At 57.3% G+C, this 24,868-nt stretch overlaps 9 protein-coding genes and 2 pseudogenes across 11 annotated transcripts; 6 read left to right on the top strand and 5 right to left on the bottom strand.

The window, feature by feature from the left end:
* Positions 1 to 198: 198 nt before the first annotated feature.
* Positions 199 to 1,450, top strand: MSY001_2589 (uncharacterized protein; the record flags this gene model as incomplete). Its single annotated transcript, XM_018884451.1, has 2 exons — positions 199 to 306; positions 386 to 1,450. The coding sequence occupies 2 exons, from the start codon at positions 199 to 201 to the stop codon at positions 1,448 to 1,450; spliced, it is 1,173 nt and encodes a 390-aa protein (XP_018741109.1).
* A 1,334-nt stretch (positions 1,451 to 2,784) lies between these two features.
* Positions 2,785 to 4,284, top strand: MSY001_2590 (uncharacterized protein; the record flags this gene model as incomplete). Its single annotated transcript, XM_018884452.1, has 1 exon — positions 2,785 to 4,284. The coding sequence occupies one exon, from the start codon at positions 2,785 to 2,787 to the stop codon at positions 4,282 to 4,284; it is 1,500 nt and encodes a 499-aa protein (XP_018741110.1).
* Positions 4,285 to 6,310: 2,026 nt separating this feature from the next.
* On the top strand, positions 6,311 to 6,795 carry MSY001_2591 (uncharacterized protein; the record flags this gene model as incomplete). Its single annotated transcript, XM_018884453.1, has 2 exons — positions 6,311 to 6,470; positions 6,506 to 6,795. The coding sequence occupies 2 exons, from the start codon at positions 6,311 to 6,313 to the stop codon at positions 6,793 to 6,795; spliced, it is 450 nt and encodes a 149-aa protein (XP_018741111.1).
* Positions 6,796 to 8,080: 1,285 nt separating this feature from the next.
* MSY001_2592 lies at positions 8,081 to 9,147 on the bottom strand (annotated as a pseudogene). The gene is made up of 2 exons: positions 8,185 to 9,147; positions 8,081 to 8,140 (listed from the first exon to the last, which is right to left on the bottom strand). Coding segments are annotated over exons 1-2 (1,023 nt in total).
* Positions 9,148 to 9,546: 399 nt separating this feature from the next.
* MSY001_2593 lies at positions 9,547 to 11,825 on the bottom strand (annotated as a pseudogene). The gene is given in 2 exon segments: positions 9,547 to 11,408; positions 11,414 to 11,825. Coding segments are annotated over 2 exon segments (2,274 nt in total).
* An 894-nt stretch (positions 11,826 to 12,719) lies between these two features.
* Positions 12,720 to 14,558, top strand: MSY001_2594 (uncharacterized protein; the record flags this gene model as incomplete). The annotated part of the gene is made up of 3 exons (XM_018884455.1): positions 12,720 to 13,088; positions 13,185 to 13,364; positions 13,419 to 14,558. 3 exons carry the CDS (start codon positions 12,720 to 12,722, stop codon positions 14,556 to 14,558), a joined length of 1,689 nt encoding a protein of 562 aa, XP_018741112.1.
* A 1-nt stretch (position 14,559) lies between these two features.
* Positions 14,560 to 16,161, bottom strand: MSY001_2595 (uncharacterized protein; the record flags this gene model as incomplete). Its single annotated transcript, XM_018884456.1, has 1 exon — positions 14,560 to 16,161. The coding sequence occupies one exon, from the start codon at positions 16,159 to 16,161 to the stop codon at positions 14,560 to 14,562; it is 1,602 nt and encodes a 533-aa protein (XP_018741113.1).
* A 116-nt stretch (positions 16,162 to 16,277) lies between these two features.
* MSY001_2596 (uncharacterized protein) lies at positions 16,278 to 17,054 on the top strand (the record flags this gene model as incomplete). Its single annotated transcript, XM_018884457.1, has 1 exon — positions 16,278 to 17,054. One exon carries the CDS (start codon positions 16,278 to 16,280, stop codon positions 17,052 to 17,054), a length of 777 nt encoding a protein of 258 aa, XP_018741114.1.
* Positions 17,055 to 17,061: 7 nt separating this feature from the next.
* On the bottom strand, positions 17,062 to 18,265 carry SPT14 (UDP-glycosyltransferase subunit of the GPI-GnT complex-like protein; the record flags this gene model as incomplete). The annotated part of the gene is made up of 2 exons (XM_018884458.1): positions 17,062 to 17,869; positions 17,892 to 18,265. The coding sequence occupies 2 exons, from the start codon at positions 18,263 to 18,265 to the stop codon at positions 17,062 to 17,064; spliced, it is 1,182 nt and encodes a 393-aa protein (XP_018741115.1).
* A 113-nt stretch (positions 18,266 to 18,378) lies between these two features.
* Positions 18,379 to 22,548, bottom strand: MSY001_2598 (uncharacterized protein; the record flags this gene model as incomplete). The annotated part of the gene is given in 2 exon segments (XM_018884459.1): positions 18,379 to 21,325; positions 21,338 to 22,548. The coding sequence occupies 2 exon segments, from the start codon at positions 22,546 to 22,548 to the stop codon at positions 18,379 to 18,381; spliced, it is 4,158 nt and encodes a 1,385-aa protein (XP_018741116.1).
* A 79-nt stretch (positions 22,549 to 22,627) lies between these two features.
* Positions 22,628 to 24,354, top strand: MSY001_2599 (uncharacterized protein; the record flags this gene model as incomplete). The annotated part of the gene is made up of 2 exons (XM_018884460.1): positions 22,628 to 24,160; positions 24,184 to 24,354. 2 exons carry the CDS (start codon positions 22,628 to 22,630, stop codon positions 24,352 to 24,354), a joined length of 1,704 nt encoding a protein of 567 aa, XP_018741117.1.
* Positions 24,355 to 24,868: the final 514 nt, after the last annotated feature.

The raw sequence follows: 24,868 nt of genomic DNA on the forward strand, positions 1-24,868 counted from the left end.
CTATTACATGAGTTCTACTCCGTATGTTGGCATAGGAGTTGAGTAACCTTCAGCCCAACTGCCCCTACTGGAAACAACAAGCCTACACTGACTGGTTCTCGGTGCGTGGCTCCCGATTGACACTTAGAATTAAGCAGCGCAAAGGTGCTGTTAAGTCTCAGGCCAAGTTTGAGCCGGAGGGTATGTGGCGTATAGAAAATGGCTTACTTGGCAGTTTTCCGGAACTCTCTCTTCAAGTACTTTGAAACAGTAGAAGAGGGTGACTGGGAAGGATACCTGAGCGCCCTAGACAAAGCAGGCAACACGGTATGTACTAAATTGACTAAGACCAGCTCGACTACCGCAAGTGCGTATTCTCAGTTTGACATCTAGATATGCTGATCAGCTCTTTGAGATCCTTTTGGTGGGTGGGTTGCTCGCTCCAGGTGGCTCGTACCTGGAAGATGGAGCACCAAAGAGCCCTTTCTCAGTTCTTGCCGCGAAGTCATCGGCCTTCGATGACGTACGTGCATACGTCGATGTGATTGAAAAGATGATCCGGCGTTATAAGTTCTTGCAGATGCCGCTCGAGGAGTCGACTTTGCCGCGTATTCTGCAGTACATTCATCGCTTTGAAAAAGAACAGGTGGCCAAGTTGGCTGTGGCAACTGCCCTGTCCATTCAGTCGGGTCTGACAAGTGCTAGCGTTCTTGCACCTCTGCAAAAGGACCATTTGACTAAGGACGGTTTATCGCTTTATTTCATCACGGAGGTGTTCCGCACCTACCTTCAGAACCAATCCATGGAACATTTGGCCTCGGTGTTGCGTAAGGGAGGCATTCGTGATTGGCTATTGTTCTTCCCTCAAACGAAACGCTCTCAGACAGGGGTAATTCAAAGTTATTTCCTCAATGATGCAAAGCTGCCGCAAGTTGCTGAATATTACAACAAGCGCCAGGTGAAAGAACTCCGCGAACAAACCGCCACAGATCTCGCCAACATGGTTCGCACGGAAGATTCCTCAATGGAACAAATGCTTGCTATGCTCAAAGAACGTTTTGATAAGCTTGAACAGCCACCAGAGGAGTTCATTCCTGTCGTATGGGAGGGTCTTACGCGCGGCATTGATGCCGATACGAAACAAGATCAGGTGGAGTTGATCCTGCCAAAGGAGATTGAACGCTTTGCCGCCATTCTTGAGCCATGGGCATCCACAGCGCGCGCTGAAATTAATCTGATTAACCTGATCCAGCTTCACTGCTACACAGACACGCGTGTATTTAAAACGTTCCCGCAATTACTTAAAGTCCTTTACAATGAGAATGTCATTTCTGATGGTGCGATCGTGTATTGGGCCCAAAAAGGTGCAAAGCCACAAGGTAAACAGCACTTCCTTAAGCTTGCAGAACCATTAGTCAAATTCTTGGAAAGCCAAGAAAGCGAAGATGAGGACGACGAAGATGATGAGTAGCTTGTATAGTAGTATACACTGTAAGCGCGTGTCATTTTTGCATTTAATTTCTGGCGCGTGTAGACGCGCCGCGACGCCTCCCGTTTTTTGACTTTCGCTAAATGAGTGGTTCAGCGCAGGACCCGGTCGAGCTGGCTCCTGATTCAAGTCCATCTGCCAGCGGAACTAGCTTGGAATCATACTCCAACAAAAGGGCTAAGTCGGAAGTCGAGCCTCATACTTTCCGTCAGGGCCTGGAGGCTTATCAATACCAGGCACCCTCGCAGTCTGGTACGCCAAGCCAAGGGACTGGAGAGCTATCGTCCATGGTACACAATGTACCAACCATTCCATTGCATGCTGACTCTATGGCACAGGTGCCCTTTCCATCTGTGTCAGCTCCCACTCCGCAGCGCTCAGCGGCAGCGCCGTCGGACAGTATCCTTCAAATTAAAGCTACGCGTCTTGCTCGCTTATTTTCTAGCTACACTGTTGAGCAGTGCGCGGATGTGTTGCGTGCCTCAAACTATGACCTGGGTGAGGCGATTGAGAAATTGCGGCCAAAGAAGGTGGCGCCGCCCCCACCCCTGCCGACACAAACTGTCTTGGCACCCCGCCCTGTACAACACCATGTATCAGCTCCATTCCATGCCCAAGCTTCGGCTCCAACGCGTGCGCCGAAACGACCAGCAAAGCGAAAGTCGCGTGCCATTTCAGACTCGGATACAGACGGCTCTGTCAGTTTAGATGACGCCTCGTCTGACGAGGAAGAGTTTGGCGACGTGGATGAACGCTACTTGCAACAGCAGCAGCAGGCACTGGCTTGGTTCAACACCTGTGAGAAAAGCAGCTTGGTTGATACAATTAATTGCTCGCCAGAGCAGGCAGACAAAATTATTTCTTTACGACCGTTTGACACTGTGGATGAAGTTCATGAGAAACTGGGCGACAAATCGGCCAAAGGTGTTTCACCTCGTTTGTTCACCAACTGTGTGGAATTGATGGCTGGTTACATGGAAGTTGATGAAGTGCTGACCAAGTGTGAAGCCATTGGTTCTCAAATCAGTGAGGCAATGAGCACTTGGCGGACCAATGAAGAAAAGGCATCAGATGAGGGATCAGGGGCCTTGAGTTTTTCGCAGATTCAGCGTGATGGCACCAAGCGTGAAAACTATTTGGACAAGCAGCCTAGCAATCTTGCAAAGGGCGTGGTCTTAAAGGATTATCAATTGATTGGTATCAGCTGGCTTAACCTTTTATATCTCAAGGATACGTCCTGTATTCTGGCAGATGAGATGGGTTTGGGAAAGACGTGTCAGGTTATTTCCTTTTTGGCTCATCTGAAAGAAACAAACATGCGCAAAGGTCCGCACCTGATTGTTGCACCTTCGTCTGTGTTGGAAAATTGGTCGCGCGAATTCCAACACTTTTGCCCAGCGCTGAAAGTGGAAGTGTACTATGGCTCTCAGGCCGAACGACGTGACTTGCGCATCGACCTGAAACACCGTGAAGACTATGATGTGATCCTCACTACATATGATATGGCTACCGGAAACCATGATGACCAATCTTTCCTTCGTAAGCGAGGTTTTGACGTCTGCGTCTTTGATGAGGGACATATGTTGAAGAATCGCAAGTCGCAAAAATATGCAAAGCTGTTGCGCATTTCAGGTCGGTGGCGCCTGTTGCTCACAGGCACCCCGCTGCAAAACAATCTGCAGGAGTTGGTCTCACTTTTGAACTTTATCTTGCCCGATTACTTCACCGATGTGGAAGAGGCATTGGCTGCTATTTTTAAAGTGAAGCAGGGTGCCAGCACCACGCAGTTGTCTCAGCAGCGAGTGGAGCGTGCCAAGCGCATGATGCAACCGTTTGTTCTCCGTCGCCGCAAAGATCAAGTCTTGCGCGGTCTCACACAAAAGACGGAACGTGTTGAATTATGTGATATGACTGAGCGCCAAGCTGAGCTGTACAAGAGTGTTCTACAGCGCACCAGTGCTACCATCATGGAAGAGTCGAGTGGGAAAAAGGGGGCGGCCAAGGATACGACCAATGTTCTGATGGACCTTCGCAAAGCCGCAAATCACCCTCTCTTGTTCCGTGCATTGTATGACGATAAGAAAATCGCAGCTTTGGCACGCGACTATATTCGCGAGCCTGAGCATGCAGAGGAAAATCTCCAACATCTGCGTGAAGACTTTGCTATCAACACTGATGCGGAGCTGTCCCTTTTGGCGCGCTCGTGGAAGTCGACACAGAAGCACATGTTGCCAGAAAAGGCATGGATGGACTCAGGTAAAATTCTGAGTCTGCGCAAAATCATCGACGAAGTGGTATCAAAGGGTGACCGTATGCTCATTTTTTCCCAGTTCACTTCAGTATTGGATATCTTATGTGTGTGTCTGGAGTTTATGGGCGTCAAATACGTTGGCTTTACTGGCCAAACCAACGTGGGCGACCGTCAGCACTTGGTTGACCAATTTACCAACGACCCTAGCATCCCTGTGTTTCTACTGTCGACCCGAGCGGGTGGTCTAGGCATCAATCTTGTTGCCGCCAACTGGGTGGTCTTGTTTGATCAGGACTTCAATCCGCAAAACGACAAGCAGGCTACGGACCGCTGTTATCGGATCGGCCAGACAAAGCCTGTGACGGTTGTGAAGCTCATTAGCCGCGGCACGATCGACGAGGATGTCCTTTCTCTGGCACAGAGGAAGCTCGAACTTGCCGAACGTGTATCTGGCCAGGCGAACGCTGAAGGCGATGAAGAACAGCTCGAATCGGAGATGAAGAATCAAATAACCTCTTCGCTCCTTGCGCAGGTCCGCGAGCGAGCAGGCACATCTTCCTCGTAGGCCATGTGACTTAAATAGATGGGTGATGGAAGTTGTAACGCCTCAACCCAGCAAATTGATGTCCGTGTGTTCGTACATCACTCGAAACTGTACTTGCGGGATCAGGTCGATACTTATTCTATGTGATATGGACATTGACACTGTAGGTATGTTCATCAACAGGCGTTGTGGATTAAATATGTTGATGAGCGTGGATAGCCTTCAATAAATCTTCGTAGCGATGTTGACGAAGTGGATCGATGACAGATAGTCGCTCCAATAACTCTTTGATCTGAGTAGCAAGAGTGTCCTTGACAGAAGCGTCCAAGAGGTCACCCCATGTTGATAATAAGAGTTGTTTATAGTGAGCTAATGATTGCATGCACCCTGGACGTTTAGTGAATGACAACGTACATTTGCTGTCTGGCTCAAGTTCTGCAAGTTCTTCGATTAAATGGATCTGTTGTTCCAATGTCTTTTGGTCGGGATCTTCTATTAGTTTCTTCGTACGCACTCAATGACACAAGCCAGCGATGATAAATCCAGATGCTCTGATCACTCGGATCGGTATACATGGCCTGTTGAAGTAGTTCGAACTCTGCTGTCAGACGACCCTTAGGCATACCTTTGTTCCTTTCAAGCATGCGTTGTTCTTGATGTAGTTTTTTTGCATCCCATACACATACTAATAGTTTGGATCGTTGGTGCCACGCACTAAAGTTACTAAAGTTGCTTTCGATTTTGCGAAGAGTATACCGGAGTTCACTTTCTGCAAGTTCCAAATGAGTCTTTCGCACACTGTCAGGCAGAGAGGATATCGAAAGAGATGAGGGGAAACGTGCTTGATGGTCATCCCATTCAGGAGAAAGCGCAGCAGCAAGCTCTTCCAGGATCCATCGTCGATAATTCCAACCCATGACTCAAGTAAGATCCTGGTATACGTACAATTGCGTGAGTCCATTTCAAGCATCATGTCGACCAAAGATAGCTCATTTTCCCACTTCTTAGACGGATTTGATGACACGACAGGTAGCATTTGTAGACACCAACGGCGATGGTTCCATAACCAGTACACCTTTGGATACATCCTCATGTTTTGCTGCAGCAACATCAGGTCGCCCTCCAAAAGGCGTGTCTGAAGTGTTTGAGCACCTTCAGAAGTCTCCGCCTCCTTAAACATCTGCAATAGAATATCACGCCTGTAGTTCCAAGCCGAATAGTATTCTGGATTGCATGTCAAAAGTGCTGTTGTGCTGTCCAAACCAGCCATGGAAACGTCACCAGCAGCGCGCTGGTCTTAGCAAGCTTGTACATACCCGAGCAAGATATTCATCTTCTACACTTTTATAAGCACTAAGCTTTTTTTGTTCTTCTTCCTTATGACGGGCTATCAACTCAGGCGAGAGGTTGGCCCGAGGCACACGCTTGACATTGTGCATGATAGTTCAGTGGAGGCCCGATGCTGACGCCGCTTCTCAATTTATGATGAATGAGCCAGATAATGATTGGCTTGACTCGGACGAGGACACTCAAGGGCCTTCATTTCAGATGGGAAATAGAGACTTAATGAAGCATGAAGCACAGTTTAAAGACGTATGTGTAGAACTGCTGACGTTAGATGGGATATCGAGAAGGTCTAGAAGCAGGAAAGCTCTCTGAACTACAGGCGGGATTTGATGAAGGCTATAATGAGACAGGAGCTCCTTTGGGACTCTCTTTAGGGAGGCTTCTGGGAGAGACGGATGCACTACTAGTTATTACAGCGTCTAAGCAAGGTCTAACAGAAAATCAAAAGCAGGCACGTCATGATCTACAATTATTTAGCCTTAAACTTAAAGATCTTAAGCTCGATGACTTGGCTGAACCGGACTGGGAGGCATTTGAACATGATCTGGAACATCACGAAGAAAATAACGTTGCAGTAGAGTTGGAAAAGCGACGGCATGAGGTTGCCGCACGCCCCAATTACCTAGAAGAATTCCGACACGAGCTCGACCAATATAGGTACATCTTGACATAATTTAGACGAATTGATACCTCCACCCTCATGTCCTCCGATACTGCTCAGACCTTGGGTGCGATCGCCTTCGTTAGCTTCCTGGTACTGCTTGCTGGTCTGTCGTGCCAAGCAGTCAAAGGAGATAACAGCTATCAAACCCGCTTACTTTTCTTCTGGCTTATTTTTGATGCGCTGATCCATATATTTCGTACGCAATACTATTCTTCTAATCGTCAGTCGAAGGGCCATTTGTCTATCTTTCGCTATTTGGACGCACTGTTGATTCATCTGTTGGTTTTTTCGCTAGCGTATGGAAAGAATACAGCCTCGCGGATCGACGCTGGGCCATTGCTGACCCAGGTGTTGTAGCGGTAGAGCTCTTTACCGTCATTGGGACAGGTGCACTAGCTCTGTATACGGCTAAACTTGTGCTTCAGCAAGACGCTCGGTATCACTTTTGGCTATGCTTTTTATGTATCTGTGAGCTATATGGCGATTATGTATGTCTATTTTATATACTGCTCACACTCTAAGATGACTTTCGTACCCGAATGGCTCCAAGGATCACCGGTACGCGTATCTTTCCAACATTACAGTCCCTTGATACAAAAGACCCTTTGCATCTTTGGTTCTATCTTGTTTTTAGCAATGGGTATGTGAAACTTTCATCTCGAAACTAACACCGTCGTTTTTGCGTCGTATTTCTAGCGTTTGGGTATGCAGCATTTCTATTAACACCCACAGGTCATCATTCCAATGGCTCTCTTTCTGCATAGCAGTGCAGCCATTCTTTCGGCGCTCAGCTCGCACCAGAGCGTACTGCCTCCTAAGAAGCAAATGTGAATCCCTGCATTTATTAATGCTATGAGTTACTGCCATAGCCTACACCTTTACTTTGTTCCCTATATGTGCACGTATCATGAAACATGATGTTTCATGGTTTCCCCAAGGGAAAGTCGTGCTTGTCAATAAATGGAGTAAGAGACATTTGATTCGATATTAGCTCGGCAATATCCTCGTTAAATTCCCGATTATGACTCACGTATGCCTTTTCCTCCCCACTTTCGAACATCTTTTCGGAGGGTGACGCTGGGGGAGGGGCTGTTTGGGGCTTGTCAAGCAGGACGGTGGGTTGGTCGTCCTCTGGGTCATGCCAAACTTGCCAGATGCTTTTCAACTGTTCGTTTCCAGTCTGAAGATCCAGCAGCAAAGAGTCCAGACGTTGATTGAGTTTTACTGAGTCGAAAATTTGGGGTTCAGGTACTAGGCCGGCCGGCGGGGCAGGAAAGGATGGATAGCAAAGGGTAGGCATCCCAGGGGTATCCTCAATATTGGTATCATTCATGAGACCTGCTCGTTGCATTGGGGTCCATGGATATAGAATAAAAAGGCCGCCACTGGTAAGGGACGAACAAATTCTTGGTCAAGCTTCAAATGACCTGACACGCATGTAAAGACTCATTCAAAAAGTCACCTTAGAGCGGCCATAAATGTGGGGAAATCGCATTCCTAGTCTCCGTAATTCGCCGGAACTCCTATCTCGACAGCTATGTCGCTTTTGTCCACGTGACTAAATTGTAGGGGCCCCTGACCAAATGGTTCCTTACCTAAAATTTGACTAGGCTCCAATCGATTGACCGGATAAGAAGCCGAAACGTACAGGTAGGCTGGGGTGTCCACGTGTATGCTGCGTATCGCTCAGCATGACAAACCTATTCATTCCAATAGTACATAACTACGATAATTGACAAGAATACTAAGTGAGACCTGCCGCTTGCTTCCATTGGGGCAGTTTTTCGTAGAGGAATTTTTCTAGCTTCACAGCACACTTGGCATACGGTGAAGAGGCTGGGTTGTAAAGTTTACAATTGTCAAATACTTTTAATTAGAGCCACCAACTTACCAAGTTGCGCATCGCGTACCATATCGTCGACTGTTTCATATTGGTTGTTTTCTAATTTGTTCTCCATTGTGGATAAATCCATTGGATTGGTAATGACTGTGTAGTAGTCGGGTACGTCTGCCGCATTCACAGGAGCGACGAAAGGCCAAGCACTTGCATGTCCGTTTAATTCAACCAGGATATGACGCATGGCCGTGAAATGAGGTCCACGCTTCGAACGGCGAGCCAATTCATCCATTTCTGGAGTCCAGCCCGTCTTATCCAACCCAGGAACTTCAGACGGTTGAACAACAAGCTCAAGCTGGTTACATGGGGAATTTGACGGCTTATGGTCTTTAGATTTCTTGAAGATATCAAGCCCGGGGTATACAATGTGAGAGCTTGAAAATGAACTAATACGCGCTTGGATCAAGCGTTTCTGCGCAGCTAGGAAGTCCTGTACTTCCAAATATCGTATACGGGGCACCATGGTACATTGCATCAATGTGCCTCCCTCGTAGTCTTTAATGTAGCCCACCCACACGGAGCGTGAAAGTGAAATTTCTTTCGTAAACCCCTGCTTTTTGAAGTAACCGATTGCATAATTGTCGGCGTAGGTAAGGAAATGCTTCACAGGAGACACATCCTTGACATGGTCTTTAAGATGGTTCATCAAATGTGAGCCATACCCCTTCACCTGCTCAGTACTTGAGATAGCACAGAATACAATTTCTGCAAATTTACGATGTGGAAATGGCCGGTATGTTATACCACCAACCACCTGCAATCCCCTTTTAACAATGGCCATGCTCCAGTGATGGCGATCCATAACCAAACGCGTGATATATTCTCGGGGCATTTTTGGTAGCTGCTTCATAAAAATATGCTTCAGACCAGTCAAAATTACCAAAGACTCAGGATTATTGTCATTTGTAACCACTTTGAACTGGATTAAACCAGATCGCTCTTCAATAACGGCAGGTTTTTCACGCTTTGGTGGTTCCTGCTGGTGAGCTGATCCCCACTTACACTAAATTCACTGGCGCTCGCAGCAGCGTCATTAGCATCATCGCTTGGGTTTTCTTCCTTGATTTCTTCCTCCTTTCCAGTCGAAGCCAATTTCCGACGCTTAGTTTGTCGCCCTGACGGCGGGGCTGCTTCATGTTAGTCCTCGTGCACTTGAGGTAGAACATACTTGAATCGCGACCTTCTTTTACCGTAGAGCCATCTGATGATGCATCCTGTTGATATACTCTCGCATTTCGTGTCGCTTCGTGATGTTTAGACCGATTATTCGTCCCCGGCATGCCTCTTTCGACGCGCCATACACGAATAGGTATGACGACACGCACCGAGCGCGATATGCACTGTCGATCCACGTGACCTATGAGGGCTGTCTGAATTAAAGCTGAAGGAGATCGGGTACAGGCGCTTCCGACGTGGCTGGTGTCGGCTGGGTAGGTTGTTGGGGTGTTCCGCGCATAAGGCTTGTTCCAAAGTCACTAGAAGGCTGGAATGGCTTTATTCCCGTCAAGTTCGTGATTTGAGATTGGTGGTCTAAACCTTGTGACAGGCCGACTCTCTGCGAATTGTTCTGGTGGAGGAACAAGTTGCCTGGACTGTGTCCAACATGCCCTGACATCTCATGAAGTCGAGGATTATGACCCAAATTCGAGCTGGCAGTGGTGGAAAAGCCATTCTGACTTGCCAATGAACTGAACCCTGGCGATTGTAGGTTCGCGTCGCCCAAGGAGTTCTGTCTTAAGCTGGAAGTACCGGCGAAAGCACTGTTCCCCGTCATCTGTGCTTTGAAATTAGCATCTCCAAGATCCGAGGGAAGTGTGTTGAATCTTGACAAAGTGTTCATACCAGTTGTATTAACACTTACTCCCTGCTGATTCATACTCCGCATGGCTGGACTAGCCGAACCTGAAATACCAAGGCCAATCCCCGTAGCTTGATTCGTCATAGGCAGCGGTTCCGATGGCATGGTTTGTTGAGCACGGAAATGGGATGCATTCCCAGAAAATTGGACAGAACCAGCCTCGTTTGGCAAATGTCCCACATCATGTGAGGTACCAAAGACTTGGGAGCCCGATCTCGTTGATGCCCCATCTGTCTTCGCGTCTGACACGGGGACCGCCACCGATTGGGGTGGACGCACAAATTCAGAAGCTACGCTTCCTAACAATCCTGTCCTTTGTGGAACGAGTCTTGAATCAGTCCCATCATTTTCTGTCTTTCCTTGGGTAGATGATTTGTTAGACCAAGCATTCATAGCAAGCTCATTTAAGGTAGGCTGCGGCGGTGCCTTATGAACAGGTTCTGGTTCTTCAAAGTCGCTCGGGATGGAAAACGGATTCATGGTCCCAGTCTTTTGTGGTCGAAGATTTTGCTGATTACTCGTCCCTGCGCTAGGTTGGGGGGGTTCCTTGCTTCCTACACGCTGCTGTGTTTGAGGCGTAGGCGAACTGGTAGGTTCCTTTGAGGGGGGGGTCCAGGACGGTGGTGCCTTGGGCATTGATGGTACCTGTGCCGCCATGCCTGTGGGTTGAGCCTGTGCCATGGTTGGTTGTAACGACAGCTGACCAAATATTGAGTCGAACGGCGTAGTGTTCATGGTATGCTGAGGCATTAATGCCTGCTGTTGTGGTACCCGGAACCCAGTTGGCTGCCCGGTAAGATAGGGCGTCATTGGCATCTGTGGTGTAAATGGATTGATACCAGTGCCTTGTGGCTGCATGAAGCCGTGGAGACTGTTGAACGGATTTCCTGTTACCTGTGGCATCAAGCCCGTAGCGGGCATGGGTTGAAGGCCAAACCAGTCTGGTTGCGTTTGGAAACTCGTAAATCCAGAGTAGGCAGAATTGAATGGCGTCGAATGAGGTTGTTCGAGTGCTTCGAAAAAGTCCTGTAGAGCCTGTTTGCTCGATGAGGCTTCCTGAGGAGGTGGTTCCATTTTGGGCTCTTCCTGTGGCTTTGGAGGCGCCTCTTCAGAGCCTTTTGCATTTCTCTGGCGAGAGCTTTCATGCTGGTCAAAGTCTGTTTCGTGCAAGTATTCTTCAAGCGCTTTCGCCAGCGAGAGTGGAGCATGCTTCAGGTTGGGGATTTTGTGGCGCAGTTGACTAGAGTGACGCTTGGACGCATCCAAAAATGCCACGAAATTTTCGGTCTGGAAGCAGAACCGACGGTAAATTTCCAAGGATTTTGTGGCGTCATTTTTTGACATCTCAAAGTAATGTTCTAGGGTCAGGGCCATGCGCACTTACCGAGCATGTTGATAATCCCCTCGTTCATGGCGCTATAAAACGAGAGCAAATCTTTTAAGATCATTTGGAATGCGGCCACAACCAATTCACTAGGATTTTCAAACTGAAAAAACGCGCAATCCATCAGGGGTTTCATCATATTTTGAATGATACTGATTTCGCGCAGCAAGCCTTTGGCCACGCTCATCTTGCGTAGACGCGCGAATCGGTCGCGCTTGCCCGCCATTATGATATCGTAACCAAGTTCTTGAAAATTCAAGATCCTTTGTTCCAGGCACCGAGCGTACTTGACAAGAAGTTTGGAATATGTGTACTCATTGAGTCCCACGCTGGCCACACGGGAGAGCCGAATGGCACTCGGGTCACCTGCCAAATACGAGAGGACCGTTGTGGCCGCATGCGAGCGAATCATTGTGTGCAAAACAAATAGAGATTTAAAGACGGTCTGCTGTCAGCATAGTTAGGCACGCACAATGCTATTTGGATCTTCAAGTCGTCCTTGCAAGGCCCAAAATACATCCTGGAGTTGGGTATTTGAGCCATCTGCAGCCTGCAGAATCGGCTGTATATACTTTTCTTTTGGCAGCGTCGACTTGGGCTTTGTCGCTCCCTTCACCAACTTTTCGTAGCCGCCAAACGAAACGTGGAGCGACATGGCCAACGAGGGTGGGTATTAAGTTTGGCCGCGACCCGTGCGCCCAAGTAGATTGATATGGATGGGAAGTATGCTATCTCCACTAGGCGTCTCTCCACACCTGCCGCCATGACCGGGGAGCGGTCGCCGATGCTGGCACGGCAAGATGAGCGCGCCGATAGCGCTACAGGGAGTAGCTTCTCCTTGCCTCCTACTCTATCTCCTGTGAATAAGCTTCGGCTTGTTTTCTACCATTTACTGGCAATGGTCCCGGCCATTGCCACCTTAGGGGTAGCCTTGTACTCTACCCACTCCTTGATGGGCTTGTGCAACATGCGACTCTTATACCCTGACAGCCCCAACGAATCGTGCCAAGGAATTTTGTCTCTAGTTCCCGCTTTCCTCTTTGCTGTATTAGGCGGCCTTTGTTGGTACTCGTGTTACAAACTTCGTCCCGTGTTCTGGGAAATCGCCCATATTTTCCTCTATCTCCTCTTCTTCGTCCCGCGTCTCTATGTGCGCAGCGAGGAGCAATGGGATGAGGCTCTGAACGTTGCTCAGACAGTATTGTCTTCTTTTATTCGCACGTCCATCGTGGAGGCGCTTCGGATCCTGAATCTGGAAATTTGCGTTCTTGTTATGATTGCTCTAGCTTGGCATTCTGACTCTCCGATGGTGTCAGCCCTATCTTCTACTCGTGAATGCTGGGCCGACATCGACGACCCACGATTTATGCTGGCTTTCTGGATCGGAAGCGGTTGGGCCGTGGCCGAGCTGCTTGCCAGCACATGGCAGCTCTTCAAGTTTGTGCCTTTATATCGCACCGTTGAGCGCCCTATGCTGCGTCTAGATGAGGAAGACATTCTGAATGACTTTGTCGAGGAAAGCCACGTTACGGATGGGCAAAATTCGTCACACTCTGACTCGAGCCTCTCGTCCGGCGAAGTGTCTGATGAGCTGGAGCAACTCTCGTTGGATGAGCTCATCTTGATGCGGGAGAAATCTGAGCTTGAACACCAGTTGGGCGACTACCTAGAAAATGTGCCGCCGGCCATCATCACGCTCTGGCGCTTGGACACTGTCCTATGGCATCTTGGCAGTTCTCTTCTAATTTGCGCCTCGCTAACAGAGTCACAGGGGTGCTCGTCTCTCTCCATGGCTGAGGAAGATGTATTTCGCTTCACACCGTTCCCGTCCTTGGCGCGTGTGGGTGTCACCTATTGGGTATTGGTGCTTCTCCACGGCATTGCCTCGACTACTTGGATGATCGCCCTGCCACGCATCGGACTCACGACGGTCACGTACACGTCCATGCTCGTGGGCCTTATCCTCTTGTCCGCGGGCCTGGGCCGCTGGAACGCCTTGGTATAGTTTTGTGGAGGTATCATTATGCATTTCGCTCTTGCCACCATGGCCAAGCGCGACAAGGGCACGTTGCGCGCTGCCCTCGCAAAGCATCGGGCGCGGAGCCATCAGCGAGCGGAGGAGAAACGCAAGGCGGCAGTCGGGCAGGCCAGCAAGGCAGTCGCAGCCATTCCCCCGAAAAAACGGGCTGTCATGCCTTTTGCACCTGACGATTCAGTTCTGCTAGTGGGTGAAGGCAACTTTTCTTTCACGCTGGCATTGTTGAGCCCTCCCCACAACCATCCCCCCCATCAGATCCTCGCGACCAGTTACGATACGGAGGCGGAGGTATACGAAAAATATCCTGATGCACGTGCCATTATCGCACAGATCCGTGCCAAGGCGGGGCTCCATGCGGACCGGATCCTTGCATTTGGCGTGGATGCGGGTGCACTGCATAAATGTGAAGCTGTTACGGGGAATCGCAAGGATGACTCACATCGTTGGAGTAAGGTTTGGTTTGGCTTTCCGCATGTGGGGGCTGGCCACAAGGACGAGCAGCGCAACGTACTGGCCAACCAACTCATGCTCTTGCGTTTCCTCGTGTCGATTGCGCCTTATCTCACACAGGGACGGGCTCCCGCGTACGTAACTGGCAAGGCACGGCGGAGCAGCGACGACGAGGACGAGGATGAAGACGAAGACAACCCTGCAGGTCATCGCCATGCCGGCGAGGACGAGCTCCTCTCTGAGCACACAATATGGCGGCCGCTCTCGCCGCCTATGCGTCAAGGTTCTGTGCTTATAACTATTCGGAACACTCCGCCTTATACGCTGTGGAATGTTCCCATGCTTGGTAAAAAGCTGCGTAGTGTGTTTGGTCCCATTGCTGCGTCAGCACCACCACCGCCCAAAGGCACCTTTATGCCGACGCTGGCCGATGTGGACCGAGCTGGTGCCGAGTATGTGGTCTGGCGAAGCTTTGAGTTTGACCCGCAGATGTGGAAAGGTTACAGCCACCGCCGGACGGTGGGTTTCGTCGAGGGTCTTAGCACGTCCAACAACGAAGACCTCCTGCGCCGCCCCACGCCGCCCAGTGCGTCTAAGCCGCAGGGCCGGCATGTAGGCACAGGCGAGTGCCGTACCTTTGAACTCGCATTGAGGTAGCCTACTGGAATGAGAAATGGAACTGTTGGCCACCGCCCCCATGCTGGAAGTGTCCCTGCTGGAAAAACTGGGCGAACGGATGGCCGCGGGCCCCGAATGGTTGCCCCTGCCCCGCAAATGGATGCTCAAAGCCGCCCTCCTGTCCGCCCGTCGGATCGTTCGGGTCGTCGCCTTGGTCATAGCGCGCCTTGAGCTCCGGGTCGTTAAGCACGCCAAACGCCTCGTTGATTTCAGCCATCTTCTCTTGACTACCTCCCTTGTCAGGGTGGTATTCACGGGCCAGGCGACGATACGCTTTTTTGATCGTGCGGTCGTCCGCGTCACGCGAGACGCCAAGCACTTTGTAGTAGTCCTTCGCCTTGGACTGCTTGAGCAGCTTCTGTGCCTTGACGAGGCGTGCACGCACGCTGCGGTCCATGGGAGAGGCGTGCTCCAGGGCTTGAGAGAAAAGGCGGACAGCTTCCTCGTACTCATTCTGCGACATTTTCTCTTCACCCTTAGCGATCAACGCGGGTACATTGTTGGGATCATGCACAAGCTGCTTGTCGCACCATGGCATGGCTTTGCGAATGAGATTCTGCTCAACATAGGCCTGGCAGTAGAGGCTCTCGATCTCCTGCAGCAGTTTGCTGCGGGCGGCTGGGTTGGGAATTTGCGCGGGTAGCACATGCGAAGCAAGTCCTTCCTTCAGCAGAGCCTCAATCTCTTCGTAGATCGTCGGTCCACCGACCTTGGTGCCTTTGAGCGAGCTGACTACGGCGCTCCAGCTGTCGCTCTCGGCGAACTTGCGCGCCTTCTGGATAGCCTTATCAATTTTGCGCAGCTGCTTGTGCGCACGGATACACGCTTTATTATCTGGGTCATTGTGCAAGCACGCCTTGAGGTTTGTAAGGCCTGCGTCCTGCATCTGCGAGCCCTTCGTGCCGAGGAGATAGTAGGCGATCATCGAGAGACGCAGCTGCAGCTCCGGCTCCGGCGCCAAGTGGGCCAGGCGTGTCCAGTCGATAAAGGCTGCTTCGAGATCTCCCTGCTGTAACGCACACTCTGCATGCTGCTTCCGCGCTAGAAGGTCGTTGGGCGCGAGCTTGAGCAACTCGTCCGCTACCTGCAGACAGTCGTCCGGTGATGCGTAGCTCTTCTTGTCGAGTTTCTTACGGAGCTTCTGCGCATGCTGTATATGACCGCGGATCTCAGCCGCCTGCGTCTTGTCCTTGGCCGCGTGCGCGGCGCCGTGCTTGTCCATAGACTTGAGAGCGTGGAGCGCCTGGTCCAAGTTGCCCTCCTTGAGCTCAATGCGCGCCTGCTGCAGATACGCCTTACTGAACGAGGGACTGCGCTGTATCGTAGCCTCCAGATCCTCGAGGGCTGCCTTTGTCCGTCCGAGCGCCTGCTGGGCCGTAGCGCGGCGGAAGTAGGACAGGTACGCGTCAGGGTCCAGCTCGATAGCGTGGTCAAAGGCGTCCAAGGCGCCGGCGTAGTCAAACGATGTGAGAGCTGCATTCGCCTGGAGTAGCCAGTCTGCTGAGCTTTTGTCTGCCTGTGCCACGGGGAGCAGGATCGTGACAAGGATGGCCACCCACAGGACCTGCCACATCGTTGCCATGGCGCCTCGCGTCGATGCTCAGGAGAGGCCACCGTGGCACCTGCGCCCGAATGGGAAGTATGCCCCCGGCGTGGCCCTCCACCCTCCACTTAGCGCGAGCCGCCCAGATTGCCACCATGTCGGCTACTGCGCCACCGCCCTATTCGTACAACACACTCCCGCAGGAGGAGACTGCGCATGCAGATGTGGACCCGGATGACTTTAAGGTCGGTGTGACAGTGGAGCAGAGTGCTCCCGAGATCCGCGCGATGTTTGTGCGCAAGGTACGTACGGCGCTCGTCTTACGACAGGTGTATTCGGTCCTGTTCTGCCAGATCCTTGGCTCGGCTGTCGTTGCGACCGCGCTGAATGCGAGTGTGGCATCTGCGTGGATCCAGTCAAATGCGTGGATCATGCTTGTCGCCCTCGTGGGCTCCTTCGTCTCGCTCGGCCTCGTGTACTGGAAGCGCCACACGCACCCGACGAACCTCGTTATGCTCGGCCTCTTTACGGCTTTCGAGTCGCTTTCGCTTGGTGCACTGATTAGCTTCATGGACCAGAGTGTCGTGTTGAAGGCATTTGTGGTGACCACGTTCGTGTTCCTCGGCCTCACGCTGTTCACCCTGCAGTCCGAGTACGACTTTTCGTCGATGGGCGCATGGTTGTACTGGGCGCTGCTGCTGCTAGTGGGCACGGGCCTTGTGCAGATGTTCTTCCCCTACAACCACATGTTCGAGCTCGCGTACTCGGCCGGCGGGTGCGCTGTGTTTAGCGGCTACATCGTGTACGATACGTGGCTGCTTCAGCGGCACCTGTCGCCGGACGACTGGGTCCTGGCGAATGTGTCGCTGTACCTCGACGTGGTGAATTTGTTCCTGTCGATCCTGCGGCTCATGAACTCGTCCGATGAATAACTGTAGATTAATCCACACATTCTATGTGATCGCGAGGCAGCACCCACTCTAGGAGGACGGCGATGATCATCTGGAGGCCCACAACCATGCATATGATGGGGCCACCGATGGGCCCGCCCCGCGCGAGGTGGCGCTGCAGCCGCTCCGTCGTGGTGCGCGGCCGCCGCGCCATGGCACGTGCGTAGACCATCTCGAGGCGCTGCACCGTCTCGGCCCAAGAGTACATGGCCGCCACCTGGCGGTGCTGCTGCGCGGGATCATGGTGGCCCGCGCGGATATGCGCAATAGCTTCGAGTGTTGCCTCGACGATGGCATCGGCACTCGGCTCGGCCAGGCGCATCATCGATGGCGGCAGCAGCTCAGGGATGCCACCGACGCGCGTCGTGACGACATACAGACCCGCACACGTCGCCTCGATGATCGACGTACCGAACGCCTCGGTGAGCGACGTGTTGAGGAAAATGTGGCCGCGCGTCAGGTGCTCGCGCACATCGCGCTGCCGCACGGCGCCGACCAGCTCAACGCGTTCCTGTAGCATGTGCTGCTCGCGCATCTGCTCGAGCTCGACGTACTTGGGCCCGTCGCCGCCAATCACGAAGTGTATGCGACCATCGCGTGCGCACAGCGTCGGGATCGTCTGTAGGAGCAGGTCGATCCCTTTGCGGTACATGAGGCGGCTGAGCACCACGATGCACACTTGGCCGTCCGTCGTTGGGCGCGCCGGCGCCGGGTATAGATGGCGCGCATCGACCGCGTTGGGGATCGTCGAAACGTCCCGCGGATCGAGCGCCGCACGTAGCACTGTGTTTTCGCGACTGTGTGAGAATATCGACGTACCCTGTGTGGCTCACACACACGACGTGGTCCACATCCGCCAGCGCAAAGCGCAGAAGCTTGTTGGTCAAAATACTGCCCACGTCGGCAAAGCCAAAGAGCGAGTGGTCCGTAAATACGGTTTTGAGGCCCAGGCACTTGGCATGGAACAGGCCTTCGTGTGCCATGTTCGAGAGCGCCTGGTGCGCATGCACAAGCTCGATGCGCTCACGCACGAGGATCGAGCGCAGTACTGGCATGAGCGCGAAAAAGTTCGGCAGTGTGTCCTGCCGCACAAGCACGCCATACGACACGTAGTACACCTTCATGCCCCCCGGCAGGTACCGCACACCCGCCCGGTCTGGCTCGTACGCATGCGTTATGACAATCACCTGCATAAGTCGCGCCGCGTACCTTGTGCCCCCGGCGCAGCAGCTCCTGCCCGACCATGTACATGTGCCCCTCTACGCCGCCCACATTCGGGAAGAAAAAGTCCGAGATCAACCTGCCGTTAATGCGCGACTGCGTACGCAACTCGCAGGGGGCGAGACGGGGGCGCAGGCGCCACGTCCCCCGCCACGAGCAGAGCTTCGAGCCGCTCTGCCACGCCGTCGATGGCCTCGCAATGCCCCGCCTGCTGCGCGAGGCGCACGAGTAGCGCGTCTTGCAGCGCTGCGCGGTACGCAGCCGGGTCCGGCGGCACAGGGCGCGCCAGGCGCGACACGGCGGCAGCCGCGCGCTGCGCGAGGTCCGGCGGCATGGGCACGCGGCCTTCCCGACACGCCGCGTATGCGCGGAGGATGTCGGCCGTGGCGTCATGGTACTGATTCGCCTCCTCGCTCGGGAACAGCTCGTCCGCCTCCGCGTCGTCGGCGCCTGCCTCTTGGGAGAGCAGGCGCCATACGTGCGCATGGAATGCAGGCCCCTGCGCTGTGCACCACACCCACTCGACGCACGCCTGTGGGCCGCGTGGCAACGCATAGACACTGGCGAACGGTGCGTCGGTCGGCACCGACGGCGCAGGGCACAGCGCACACGCCGCGGCGCGCACCTCGGCGTCGTCATCCTGCAGCAAGCGCAGGAGAATCACATAGAGCCGCTCGTCGGTGCGCGGCACTGCGTCGAGTGCCTGCGCGACGCCCAGGCGCGCCGAGACGGGCGCTTCGGGCTGCGAGCACATGTCCCAGATGCACACGCACGCCTCGCGCCGCACAGGTGTGCAGAGCCGCCCCACAAGCGGCAGGAGCACCTCGCTCAAGGGCCGATGCTCTGTCGTGAGAAGCAGCGTGAGCAGATCGTCGGCGTGCGCTTCCAGCGGCGCATCCAGCTGCGCTACGAGGCGCGCCGCGTGGAGCCGCGCATCCAGCGGCGCCTCGTTGCGGAGCACGAGCGCCACGAGATCGTCGTGCGTCTCGCGCTGCGGCCAGTCGACCGCCTCGAGGGCATCCGTGAGCGACGGGACACGGCTCAGGAACTCGACGAGCGCCGTGCACATATCCGCATCGCTGTGCAGCAGTGCACGCGGCACAGGGACACGCTGCTTCCACGCGGCAGCGAGCAGCGTTGGCAGGAGCCACACCACGAAGGGATCGCGCGCGCACGGAGACGCGGTCCACTCGCCGACGACGCGCTGCACGAAAGGACGCACGGCATCGGCGGCGCCGCACGCATCGGCCACGTCGATAAAGGCAGCGAGAGTCGGCGCACACGTATGGCCCTCGAGCAGGTCGGCGCGCGCACGCACCGCCGGTGCAAAGGCAGGCGACGCGAGGGCGTGCACCACGGCGAGTGCGCCTGCGAGCGCGTTTTGGTCGCGTGGCGTCGCGTCGCGCAGGAGGCGCTCGACCAGTGCCGCGCGCTGGTCCGACGGGACGAGGCGCGCCATGCACGACGCAGCGAGCGAGCGGACCGCTGCATTCGCACTGCGCGTGCACTGCTCGAGCGGCGCGACGAGCGCCTCGACGTCCGGCCACGCCGACGACTGTGTGCGCGAGAGGAGGAGAAGCACGGCGTACAGCGCCGAGCCATGCCCCAGCGCTGCGAGGTCCGCGGCGCCGACGTGCGCCGCCGACGCGGTGAGTGTGTCGAGGAGCGCCGGGCGCAGCGCGGGGCTTGCGTGCAGGAGCGAATCGATCCACGGCCCGCGAGTCGTTGGCTGGAAGGCGCGCACGCCGAGATGCCGCGTCGATACCGCGGCGAAGAGCATCATGGCGGAGTTGCGCACGCTCCAGTGCGCCGACGAGAACGAGGTGACGGCGAGCGTGAGAGCCTCTCCGAGGTGCGCGCGCATAGCCTGTGCCATTGTGCTGTCCATGACAAGCACACGCAGCATGTTGAGGCCATGGATACGGCGCATCGGCGCGGCGTCGCGGGCCATGCGCGCGAGGCGCTCCACGACGCGCTGCGTCTCGGCGGCGCGTGGGCTTCCCGCGGCCTGCGCGCTGAGCAGCGCTAGCGTGGCGTAGCCGAGGCCTGCGCTGCGGCGTGTCGTGCTGAACGAGTCGGCGTGGGCGTCGACGCGGTCCAGCAGGGCATGCAGCCACGCGCTGGGCAGCGCGCGCGTCGTCGGCGCTGCACAAAGGGTCTGGGCGAGTGCGTGATACTGGGGGTACACGGTGCTGAACGCGCCGCGGTGCCGGATCTGCAGGAGCCACGTTTGGAAGAGCTCGTTGGCGTCGCGCAGCGCGTCCGGAGGTGCGTCCTGCGCACACAGCGCGTGGAGCGCCGCCGCTTCCTTGATGGCACGCCACGCAAACGACAGGATCTGCTGCGAGGTGGCCGTCGGCGCAGCCACGGGTTCGTCCGCGCTGCTCTCGGTGGCAGCGAGCGCGCGCTCCCATTCCGACACGTCCTCTGCGCCTTCTGGCGCTGCCGCACAGAGCACGGGCGCGACGAGCGCCCACACGCGCTGGACGAGCGCCGTGAGCGGTGCGCGGTCCACGCTCGGCGCAGCGCGTGCCAGGTACGTGAGCGCGGCGAGACTGCCATGCAAGCCCGCGTGTGAGGCGTGCGCGAGGGTGGGACTGGCGCGCAGCTGCGCGTCCACGCGCGCGAGGTGGGCGGCAAGCAGGTCGGCGGTCCAGTCGCCGGTACGCTGTACGGGCGCGATGCACGCCAGCGCGGGCGCGTGCACCGCGGGCACGGCGACGCGGTGGTACAGGCGCAGGAGCTGCACGGCCGCGTGCGCATCGGCCTCCTTGGGCGCCGCGAGGCGCTCGACACTGGGGCGCACCACATGCGGGAGCAGGAACGACGGGTCGCGCAGCATCGATGACTCGTCGTCGGCCAGGCGCATGAGCGTGAGCGCCGCGGTGCTGCGGATATCGTCGTACGTGCTCTCGGCGGCGAGGTGCACGAGGCGGCGCACGACAGCGGGCGACGGGCGCGGCGCCGGGAGGGGCGCCGACGGGAACGTCTGGTGCGCCTTGTGCAATGCGCGGACCGCCTCGTGCAGGGGACTCCCCGCGTACAGGCGGTCCGGTGCGCGCGCGGCGGCGCACGCCTCGACGAGGAGGAGGAGGAGCGAGACGCCGAGCACGGTGCGGGCGTACGGCGCGCCAGGGTGGATGGCACGCACGGCGGCCTCGTACGCGTCGCGCAGGAGCGCGTCGCTGCGCCCGTTTTTCGCACTGGTGCGCAAGCGCACGAGCAACTTGACGAGGCACGCGAGGGTATCCTGCCGCGCCACCGCGCTGGGGAGGGCCAGGCTCTCTGCCAGGAAGCGGCGCACGCCGTAGGCCTCGTCCGCGCCGAGGGGCAGCGCGGGCGATTTGGCCTCGACACACAGCGCCAGCGCCGCCACGTGCAGGCGCGGCTGGGCCGCGGCGAGGCACGCGTCGAGCACGCCGCGCGGCACCGGCACGCGGCCGGGGGCCTCCCCGATCGCGCACAGAGCGCGCGCCTTGGCCGCGAGGAGCACGGCCATCGTTGCGCGCGCGCTGCGCTGCGCGTCGAGGGCCGCGAGGAGCGGCGCGAGCGCATGGGGCGTGTGCTCGAGCAGCGGCTGCACAATGTGCGCCACCACGTGCTCGCTCGCACGCTCGTCGGCGCGCGCGAGGCGCGCGGCAAGCGCGTCGAGCCACGGCACGCTCGCGGGCGCCACCCGCATAAATGTCAGCGCGAGGTGCGAGCGGCGGCGCACCTGCCCAAGGCCCGCCTGCACGTCGTCCAAGAGGCGCGTGAAGAAGTGCGTGGGCGCCTCGTCCAGCGCGTCGACGCCATAGTGCGCGAGCAGGAGATCCTGCACGACGAGTGGCGACACGCGGCCTGAGCGGATCGACTGCAGCGTGTGCGCCCACGCCGGCGGCCGCGACTCGGTCAGCGCATCCCACACGTGCAGGAGCTGGTCCGTGGCCGCGGCGAGGCGGTTTGCGCCGGAGGGCGAGGCCGTCTCTAGGGCGTCGTGCACACGCTGCGCTGCGGCGTCCCACACGGGGTCCTGAAGGAGCACGTCGGCATCACGCACGGACGGCGCGGCTTGGAGGGCGTGCGCCGCCCATGCGCGCACGGCGTCCATGCCAAAGGACATGGTGCTCCCCGTGTGCGTGCCGTCCAGCGCATGCGGAGTCTGTAGCAGATCGAGTGATTCGCGCAGCGTCGATACGAGCTGTGCGCCTGAGGCCGCGTCGGGCGCGTCGAAGCGCGCGCGGACGGCCGCGAGCGCCGCAGCGGCCCTGCTCATCGTGGCGGCGGAGGGCAGCGCGGTGTGCTGACTCAGCCGACGAGGCGCGCCGCGCGCCGCGCGCGCAGGCCTCGCCAGCATGGACGCCGGTCGCGCGCGTGTGCCGCCGGACGTGCGGCGCCGGATCCTGCGTGCGTTCACGCGCAAGCGGCATCTCCAGCTGCAGTCGGATGCGGTGCAGTTTGTCTACGAGACGCTCGAGGCGCACGACCTGCTGCGCGACGCGGACGCGACGGACGAGGCGCTCGATGCGCTGGCTGGCGCGCTGGTCGACCAGCACGTCGCGGGGGGGCACGCGCATGGGTTCGACGGGCATGTCGTCTCGCGTGAGGCGCTGCAGAAAGTGTACGACCAGCTTCTCGTCGAGGCCGCGGACGACGGCGCGACGCCGGCGAGTGGCGCGCTCACGCAGGGCGCGGCGCCGGACATGGGCCACTTTTTCCGCGTGTGCGATGCGTTCTCGCAGCCGCGGCTCTGCTTCCATGGGGCGCGCAAGGTGTTCGAGGAGGCGGGCGGCGCCTCGCTCCTCGCCGGCGCGCGCGCGCCGAGTGCGCACCATAGGGAGCGGTACGAGCTGCTGCGCAGCATTGTGCTGCGGAACGAGCACTTCCTGCCCGCGCTCACGGGCCCCGCGCAGCGCGACGCCTTTCTGCGGCTCAGCACGACGAAGCACCTGCTCGGCCGGCAGGGCGCGCCGTGCCTCTTGTTCGGGCGCCTGTCGACGGCGCCGGACGGCACGTACACGCTCGAGGACACGGACGGGAGTGTCGCGCTCGACCTGTCGCGCGCCGTCGCGGGCGAGGGCCTGTTTACGGAGGGCGCCTACGTCCTCGTCGAGGGGCAGTACACGGCCGAGGAGACCCTGCAGGTGCTGGCGCTCGGGCACCCGCCGAGCGAGCCGCGCGAGAGTGCGCGGGCGCTGACGGGGCACCTCGACTGGCACGGCACGGGCGCGGTGCCGCCGAAGCATGTGCCGGCGCTGCGTGCGCAGGAGCTGCAGCACCCCGACGTGTGTGTGGCCGTGCTGTCGGACGTGTTCCTCAATGAGCCCACGACGCTTTCGCGCCTGCGTGCGATCCTGCAGGGCTACGAGGACGCCGACTTTCTGCCGCTGGCCATCGTGCTCTGCGGGCACTTTAGCTCGGTGCCGCTCGAGGCGGACGGCGCGCTGGCCGCGTACGCCGACAGCTTTGCGCAGCTGGGCGACCTGCTCGCGCAGTGCCCCCGCGTGCTGGCGGCCTGCCACCTTGTGTTTGTGCCGGGCCCGAACGACCCCGCGGCGACGGGCGTCTTGCCGCGGCCGCGCCTGCCTGCGCCGATCGCGGGGCGCCTCGAGGCGCGCCTGCCGCGGGACGCGCGTGTGCACTGGATGAGCAACCCGTGCCGCCTCGTGTACTACTCCCAAGAGATCGTCGTGTTCCGCGACGACCTCCTGCGCAAGATGCTGCGCCATGCCGTGCTGCTGCGCGACGACCTCAGTGCGGCGGACATGCCCAAGTACCTCGTGTCGACGCTCCTGGACCAGGCGCACCTGTGCCCGCTCCCGCCGCTCGTGCGGCCCGTGCTGTGGGAGTATGCGCATGCGCTGCGGCTCTATCCGATGCCCTCGGCGGTACGTCGTCCCGACTGACGCAGCTCGTGCTGGCCGACCGCTGCGAGCGCTTTGAGCTCACCTATGAGGGGTGCCATGTATTCAATCCGGGCGCCTTTCACAGCACCGCGGCATGGACGACCTACTACCCTGCGTCGGGGCAGGCGGAGCGCAGGTACGTGCGCCGACCTTACACCAGCGAACTCCCGCTGTAGCGCGCGAGCTGGGCGCGCAGCAGGGCCACGAGGAGCGCCGTGCGGGCGTGCCGCCCCGGCGCGGCGCGCGGCGTCGTCATCGGGGCGCCTGGCATCCACGCACGGAGAGACGCGGCGCGCCGGTCAGCGAGCATGTCCGTCTCGCCCTGGAAGTCGGGCGTCCACGGTGCGGACGTCGTTGGCGCCCACGTCGGCCACGAGAGGCCGCGGAAGTACCAGTCGTCGGGGCTGGCCGTCAGCGCGAGGCGCCACTGCGCGTCGGCGCCCGGCGCGGCGGTATGCAGCGCATCGCTGCGCACATACGCCGTGAGCAGGTCCCACGGGAGCGCGGCCTGCAGGACGGCGCACAGGGCGTCGACGGGCGCGAGGTGCGTGCGCAGCGTGAGCACCTGGAGGAACGACAAGGTCAGCACCACAAACACGGCCGGGGCCGGCGTGGCGGGCAGCTCGGCGAGCGCGGCGCGCAGCAGCGCAACGAGCAGGGCGGTGGCCTCGCCCGAGCGGCGCGGGCAGC

The sequence above is a fragment of the Malassezia sympodialis genome, genomic scaffold (genome assembly GCF_000349305.1).
Source record: "Malassezia sympodialis ATCC 42132 genomic scaffold, msy_sf_11, whole genome shotgun sequence".
NCBI classification, from domain to species: Eukaryota; Fungi; Basidiomycota; class Malasseziomycetes; order Malasseziales; family Malasseziaceae; genus Malassezia; species Malassezia sympodialis.